Source organism: Octodon degus, unplaced genomic scaffold (genome assembly GCF_000260255.1).
Source record: "Octodon degus isolate 3935 unplaced genomic scaffold, OctDeg1.0 scaffold00024, whole genome shotgun sequence".
NCBI lineage: Eukaryota > Metazoa > Chordata > Mammalia > Rodentia > Octodontidae > Octodon > Octodon degus.
In genome coordinates, this window is record NW_004524600.1 from 7630666 (window position 1) to 7639011 (window position 8346).

An 8346-nucleotide genomic window follows, 5' to 3' on the forward strand; every position below is an offset into this window, starting at 1 on the left:
TAAAAGTTATCTTTTCAATTGAATGTGCACAAATAAAAGTTTGGAAAAAGATCTCTCTTCATATCCATTCTGTAACTTTTACTCCCCATTTTCTATTTTAACAAAAATTGTGTGCATAATTCTTTTTTTAAATCTATGCAAGATTAGATTTTGGCTAAAATGTGTTGGCTTCTTTCTGAAGTGTATTTTGTATATATATATGTATATATGCTATACGTGTATAGTATCTTTTCATGCTGTGTTACCAAATATAGAATTTTTCTCGCAAATTAGAAATAAAGACATGTATATACGCTCTAGGGAACAGGAATAGAACTTTATAAAGGCTAATGTTTTATGTTGCTAATTTAATATGATAGAAAATGTTAATTTTTAAAAGTTAAAGAATTGTAGTTCTGTAAAGAAACCTCACCCACTTGACAGACGTGAGAAAGAAGCTGTGATAGGTTGGACCTGTATGTCCCCTCGTTATTCTGGAAAGACTCAGCTCTATTTGTAGAGAAGTGATCAGAGTTCTGGAGTGATTGATCTTCGGTCGGTGTTCAAGGCTTAGAAGGAGTCTCATCAGAAGTGGATGATGGATGACTTTGTCCTGTTTTAACAAGAAGTGCCCACAAGCTGCCTCTGTGCCACAGCGTAATTAACATACAGTTCAGTTTGAGTATGAGAGCGTTTTCCAGGATACGTGTTTCCCTTGCTGTGTCTTATTTAATGGAGCTAAAGATGACTACTCAGTGTACGGGGTCGCTGCACTGCAGCTTAACGTTTATAATGAGTGTACATCAAAGAAGCCTTGTCCTCGCTCCCGCAGGAGCCCTACAGTGGCGCTACCGGGGCAGGCGGCTGCTGTGCTCTGCTCCTTGTGTTTAGGAGTTTGCTGTAAACCAGTGATCTCATCTAGAGGTGTAGCCTGTGTCAAGTCAGAGTAGCTTCACAGTAGAAACTTACTATAGACAGTATTCTAACCCAGTCTACATGAAAACAGGAATTACCAAAATGTGTTGAAAAGTAAAACCTTGCAACATTTGAACCTCTATATGTGGAATAGTTTCCTTTCATAGTATAAAATGTTGAAAATTAATTTAAGCACTGCACATACAGTACATACTATTTTGTTCTTTTTGTCTTCATTCTCAAAACCTTCCCTACCCTGCCTGCCCCTCAAAAGCAGGAAGCAAAGGCTAACTTTTATACATTTTGGTGAAAACTTTTAAGCGTCATTTTTAGACTTTTTTTTTTTTTAATACTTGTGTTTGTTTCATTTTTAAGATTATTAGGGGAACTAAACCCATAAATAACAGGATAAAACAGAGGCAGACTTAAAACTTTTGAGATTTTTCCATTTTGTTTTAATTGACAGTAAGAAGATAAATTCTTGTTTTGCAATGTTCACCAAAAAAAAAAAAGAATAGTGAAGCAGCATAGCCAAGGTGCAGATCCAGGTGATGTAATGTTTTCAGTATTCAGAAACCTTGAAACTGGTCAGTAGCTCATGAAAATACTTTTATCTGCGAGAGGAGAAAAGACAGCCTGCCTGGGGCTAAATTCAGTCACTGCATGAACGGCCCAGACGGTATCCATGGGGTAATCAATCCTCTAACAGAACAAAGCTGGGAAGATAGGGGTATGTTTGATGTCTTCTGCTGGCTTTCCACAAGTACTGTAAATTTTTTTTATAAATAAAACTGTGAATATCTACCTAAATATTATAAACATTCTCCCCTTTTCATTTTTGTAAATCATTAAGCTTCATTTGATGTGGGGAGGGGATGTATACTGGGTAAAAAACTAGATTGAAGATAAAATTGTTACACGTGCAGGATTTGAAAAAATGTGTAAGAGAATGTTGAAGATGAGTGAAGCTGAAGTCATTAGGAATAAACCAGTTAGGTTTACTTATTTATTTACCCACTTACAATGAAGTCAAACCAAAAAATTAAAGAATCTTGGAATAGCATTGTCAAATATCTGAAAATCTGTGTGATGCTTTTCAAAAAAGAAAAAGTTCATATTGATAAAACCAGGCTTCAGTTTAAAAAAAAAAAAAAGACATATAATTCCACCAGATACCCCTATAAATCAGTTCTTTATAGAACACACATTCCCTTCTTTCCAGAACAAAACAATGATATTGTAACTTGTATACAAAATACACTGTGACAGAATCAAGATCTCAAATCTCCTTTGCCATCTTCTTGCCAATATTAATTGGTAATTCTCTTGAGTCTCTGATACTCTTATTTTACTGTTGCTTACAGGGGTTATCCTCCCACTTTGTTAGAAGGGAATGTACAGCAGTGGGTTATGTTCCCTTATGCCAGACTGCAATAGGGGCCAGAAAGAAGAAAAAATGCCAAGCTATACAAGGGATTTGGCTTATAGAATTCTTTTTTTCTTCATGTTAGTCTTTTTTTTTATATATATACTGGGTTGGTCATGGTTTTCGTTTGTGATGTCTTCCACAGTTTGTATTAGTAATCTTAATAGGTTATGCTATTTCAGTGGTTCAAGATTCCGTACGGATTTTCTATGAAAGACACAGTGAATTGTCCAGATGTCTAAATGTCATTTGTGTCTACATTCATCTGAAAGTCAGCATTGATTATAGTCTTTATGTCATAACCTGAGGTAGAGATATTCCTGAGGAGTGGGAAGAAATGTAGGAAACTGTGATTACTAAAAGTCATCATGATAGCCTTCCAAGGAGAGATTATTTTTTTAAGTTAAGTAACAACATGAATTATTAGAAATTTGAATAATCTATCATCTCCTTTTTTGATAGCTTACTAACAGCTATTGCTAAGTGTGGTCCTAGAGTTTTCAGATTTTATCTTTTTAATCACTACAAAGACAAAAAGATACTTTTCTCAAGTATTACAGAATTATTTAATACTTTATGCTATTAAATGAAGTCCATAAAAGTATATTCTGCATTAAATTTTTCTTTATCAAATATGTTGAATAGTCCTTGTAGAACTGTAACTAGGAGTTAACACTAAAATCCTAGCCAAGACCCTGTGCTAATCTAGCATGGATGTGCAGTTAAGCTGTCCACCTTGTGTCCCAGTAATTTTTTATACACACCCCAGTGCAAGTAGTGTCTCTATGGGTTAAAACTACTGTAAGCACCTGTGTCTAAAAACTGTGACCGGTTTTATACATCTATAATTTAAGGCCAAAGTTGATTTCATCACTAGGGCTTCATCTTTCAGAGGTGGCTGCACTAAAAAAGGTAGAAAGTATGGAACCAGCCAGTTTTTTAACCTGCTGTTCTACTCAGAATAAACAAGAGTTGCTCGGGACCTCGTTCCTTATCTACCGTTTAAGGTTCTTTTAAGAGAGGAGATTAGTGGTTGTACTTCTGTCAGTGTCCTCTTGCAAGTAGCTCTGCGACACTGAAGAGTGTAGGAGTGACAATATGCACAGGTCCAGAGACACCCTGCAAGCATCCTCCCATTGCAGGACCCTTCGCAGTGACTTGAGGCCTCTAGGTCTCTGCAGAAAGCTGCTTGGGTTTCCCGCTTCTGCACAGCTTTTTACACTCCAGAAGCTGCTCTTGGGGTTTGCTTTTTGGAAGCTGTGTTGGCACTAATTCTTTTCGGGGATGACTCATAAAACAAATGTTGTTTTTCACATAGTTCCTGAAAGAGAAAGAAGCACTAATGAAAATGTCATTCTTAGTTTATACTGCTTGAAAAAAATGGGCAGCCTATTATTTTAAAATCTCCCTGGAGTTTTAATGTAGCTATGCAAAAACGCTTTTATTGTGAACCCTTAATGTAACATGAAATTCAGTGTATGCTACAGAGCTTGAGGATGTTCATGCAAAGTGAAAGGTGGGAGGTTTTCTGAGGAAACAAGCCATAGCACTCCTCTGCAGGGTGAGATTCCAAGGGTGGTATTGCACACCGCGAACTAGGAAAGATTGCGTCTGAGATCTTACTTCATTTGCTTCCACTTCTCGGATTCTACCAATATGCCTTTATTTGTAATTTGTATATCCTGCCTTCATTGTCGCCTCAATTCAGCTTTAGTAGATTCTGTAGTATTCTTCCCATCCACATCAAAATATTTTGCCTTTATTACAAGGGGGACTGTCTGAACCTTTTCAGAGTTTTTCTATGATGAACCAATGAAATGGGATTATGCCATGGCGAGAGGCATGAATGGAGTGGGTAAACGCTGCTCCTTTCAGAACTTACATTTGCAGAGGGGACAGCACATAAGCACAGAATTAACTAATGCTAGTGAGACGTCATCAGGGAAAGAAAAAGGATGTCTTAGTTGTGGGGCGGGATTATATCACACAGGTGGCATCTCTAAAGAGGTGACATTCAGAAGCTGCGATGAAGTTCAAGAGGAAACTTGATTCATTTCGAAGATAATTGCCAAGTGGGAGCAGGAGCTGGTTTGGTACCTAAAAGAATTGGAAGTCTAGGAATGTACAGTTAGGTGGGCAGTACTGCAGCTCTGGATGCTGCATGTGTGGGGGGGGCGGGGGTTACAAATCCCATAGACGAGATGTTGATGGCCCTGTCAGCGCACATGAGCAAGCACAGACCTTCACCCCAAAGCAAAGTAGGCGGTGGATCTGGACCTGGATAGGTTAATAGAGCTCATGGCAGAATATGAAGTGGTCTCGTTCTGTGTTTTCTCAGTGAACAAAGTCACTGACAGAATATAGGAGGCAGTGTCCAAGGCTTGAGAGCACATAGATGTGACAGTCATCTTGCAGTCGCGAGATCCCCTCTCCAGGGACATGTGGTAGGTGGCAGGACATTTCTAAAGACCTACTGATACAGGGAGAAAAACTGATCTCGGGTGGGTGACCTCCAAATGATATAGTGGAAAACCAAAGGATGAATTTTAGGAACAAATGGAGGTTATGAGCAGAATATATTTATTTATTTATTTATTTATTTATTTATTTTTGCAGAACCGGGGATTGAACTCAGACACTTGAGCTTGCCAGGCAAGCACTTATTCTACTGAGCCATCTCCCCGGCCCCTAGAGTATATTTATTGAGAGAAAGAAAGCTCCTGTCCGAGAGAGGGACAGGAGGAGGGCCTGAGTGGGTTGTCCTTTGGAAGCTGTCTCTTCCAGGGAGTTTTATAGTGTAAAAGCATGCCAGGCTAAGGTGGAGAAAATGGGAACTCACTTAGGTGTACGTGGGGTGGAACAAAACTGTAGTCAACCAATGAGATTACATGCACCATTGTTCAAGTAAAATTGATTAGTTCCAGGACCAAATGGGCAAGGGAGTCATGTAGCAAGGGGGCATGAATGTAAAACAGGACTTTATCTGGTAGCCATCAGATAATGATTCTTACTGGCTTTCTCAGGGTGAAGATCAATCCAGGATGCTAATCTTTGGAGAGGTTAGCATTTGTTTGATGTTTGGTCTTTAGGTCTGGCCCACAGCAGGAGCATCCATCCCTCCCACGTTGTAAGGTATCTTGCCTTCTGTGTTATCTCCTTCGAGGGCCTAGCCCTGTCTGACTGCCTATAATATTTCTATCTAATTTGGCTGCCTGCAACACCACTAGGGATTTATTTTCATAAATTTGAAACAAGACTGGTCAGTGTGGTTGAATGTTTTCCTCAGCCATATTTAGCTCCTCAGGCACAAGGAAAAAATAAGCTAATAGTTGGCTTAAGAGTTTGTCTGAATGATAGAGACTAGAGAGTAAAGAGAAAGACATGCAAAGCAGTGGAATTGGTGGCGGTCATGGAATCCAAGCAGGATGAGAAAGTCAGTGAGAATACGGGTGACAGACACGCGATGACTCTCCGGTCCTGAAGGGACTAAAGATTTAATGCAGTGTACAGCCTCTCCAGCTGTCGTTCTTACACAATGACACCACCTTGACAAGATCGTGGTCACCTCCAGATTTCTGTACTTGACCTCTCCTGTCTGATCATCTACCTCACACTGCATCCAGCAAGTTTCATATTTGCCAAAGAATTGTTCTGGGTCCTGGCAAACAGCAGGAGACAAAATATACAAAATTCCCTGCCCTCAAGACTTTATTTTTTATAAATTCTTTTTTAAAAAATTTTATTTATTTATTTATTTATTTATTTGTGTGTGTGACCAGCTTAGCCCACCAGGGGGCGGGGCTAGCTGGCATGTGGTGCTGGGGGATTGAACCGCGGTCCCTGTGCTTTGCTAAGCTTGTTCTAAGTAGGTGCTTTAGACCACTGAGCCATCTCACCAGCCTCTCAAGACTTTAAATATAAGGAGAAGAGATAATAAATCAAGTGAAACGATAGTGAAGCAAGTGTTTTGGAAACAATGTTCCTCAATAGAATGCTGGGAAGAGACATTAGCAGGATGGTCTACAGGGAGGAATGAGAACTGACCCTTGGATTTAGGAACGTGAAGGACATGGGGATGTTAAGAGACATCTCAGGGAAGTGGTTGCCAAAAGTCTCACTGGAACAGGCTCTTAAGGAAATGTACAGTGGGGTCCTGGGGAGATGGCTCAATAGAATAAGTACTTGCCTGGCAAGCACAAGGGTCTGAGTTCAAATCCCTGGTTCTGCAAAAAAAAAAAAAAAAAGAGAGAGAGAGAGAAAATGTACAGAGCAGAATTGATGACCAAATATCAATAACCATTTTGAAGAAACAGGAAAAGAAAAATGGCACCAGAAAGACTGAAAAAATGGGCACGAATCACACTAGGGAGGTAAAAATATGGATGATGCACAGGAGTGAGCAGAGGGCAGTCTTGGCAGATGTGCTGGCGAGGGGACGGCATGAAGCAACTGGCCTCTCAGGAGGACAGAGTTGACCTGTATAGCTGTGGGAATGAGGATCGCTAGTGTAGGTGGATACACACCGAGGTACAGAGTGGCATAGAAAGTGGCCGAATTCCCTCCTGATTATGTTCCCTGTCCAGGGAAGTCAGAAGAAAAGCCAGCCGTGGAAAGTGAAGATGAAGAGGTTTCCAGCGAGAGAGAAGGTGGTTCTCAAGCAGCTGTTGGGACAGAGGCAGACTGAATGGACTAGGACTAGACCAGCGCCTTTTGCACGCATCTCCAGCCTCCTTGATAGGTTGCTGCGGTGCTTGCTTGAGTATGCCTTAAAATGTAAATCATGTCATTCTCCTCCCAGCTGGAAATCCTTTAGTAGCTTTCCTTTGCAATCAGAATGAAGGTCAAACTCCCCGCTCAGCCAAGAAGCCTTACATGCTGATTTCTACTTTCTAACTTATCTCAAAGATGCTGACCTACAGGACTTCAGTTCCTGGATCAAGCCCAGCGTGTTCTGAGCCAGCCTTTGCGCTGCCAGTTCTCTCTGCCCAAATTCTCTTTCCCCTTATCTTCCTAGCTTGACTCTTTGCTACCACCCAGATTTTAGCTCCAAGATGACTTCTCAGAATAACCTAAGGATTACCCAATCAAAAGTAGCCCCCTAGTCACTTAGTGAAAATCAGCATGTTTTGATTCTCCTGGCAGATGTTGTAGCTGGTAATGTAGGACCTCCATCAGTGCCTGGCACTTCTTAGTAGCCCGTGCATCACTGTCCAGCACTTACTGCTTAGTAACATGTAAAATAAATGAATTGGCATGAAGGAACAGCTATATCAAATTAATTGCTAAACATGAAAAGCACCTTTACTTCAGAACTAAAATATTTATAAAATTTTCTCATTTTTTTATGTTTCTTCTTAAATTAGAGGAAAGGTAAATAAAATCACAATTGAAAAAGCAAGCAGAGGGGCCGGGGAGATGGCTCAGTAGAATAAGCGCTTCCCTGGCAAGAGCAAGGGTCTGAGTTCAATCCGTAGTTCCGCAAAAAAAAAAAAAAAGAAGAAGAAGAAAGAAGAAAAGAAAAAGTAAGCAGAGCTAACATCTCATTCTGAGTCTGTAGCTGGCAGAGCAAATGTTCAAAGTAAAATCCTACAAAATTAGATTAACTACAGGAATCATTTTTGACCTCTCAGCTGAGTCACTGTTTATTTTATAAGGAACCCAACATCCTTAGAAGACCATGTGTTTTTTCAGCTTTGCAGCAATAGGGGTAGAAGAACCGAATTCCAAATATTATGCAATGTGTAGTATCAAATTCAAAGTTAATCCTGGGGACAACCCACTCGAGCAGCCCTCCTGTCCCTCTCTCAGACAGCTTTCTTTCCCTCAATAAATACATTTGCTCATAAAAAAAAAAATTCAAAGTTAATTTGACATTATAATTTCCTTTCTTATCCCTTAGATAAAGGACCTTACCATTAGGACTTGTTTTTCTTTTTTTTCTTTTCAAAGTTTTATTGATAAACATATAGCAATGAGACAGTTTCAAATCAAATCGAAAGTACAGTTTCAACAAATAATACACTGCA

General features: G+C 39.8%; 2 protein-coding genes across 2 annotated transcripts in view; one reads left to right on the forward strand and one right to left on the reverse strand.

Annotated features, from left to right (window-relative positions):
- Window positions 1-313, forward strand: part of Tbpl1 (TATA-box binding protein like 1) — a 37002-nt gene extending 36689 nt beyond the window's left edge. The window contains exon 8 of the mRNA XM_023712194.1: window positions 255-313. Within this exon, the coding sequence (XP_023567962.1) occupies window positions 255-313 (59 nt within the window). The remainder of the gene's footprint in view (window positions 1-254) is intronic.
- Window positions 314-2421: 2108 nt separating this feature from the next.
- The window catches only part of Slc2a12 (solute carrier family 2 member 12), a 55099-nt gene continuing 49174 nt past the window's right edge, over window positions 2422-8346 (reverse strand). Inside the window, exon 5 of the mRNA XM_004628519.2 lies at window positions 2422-3641. Within this exon, the coding sequence (XP_004628576.1) occupies window positions 3488-3641 (154 nt within the window). The 3' untranslated portion in view covers window positions 2422-3487. The remainder of the gene's footprint in view (window positions 3642-8346) is intronic.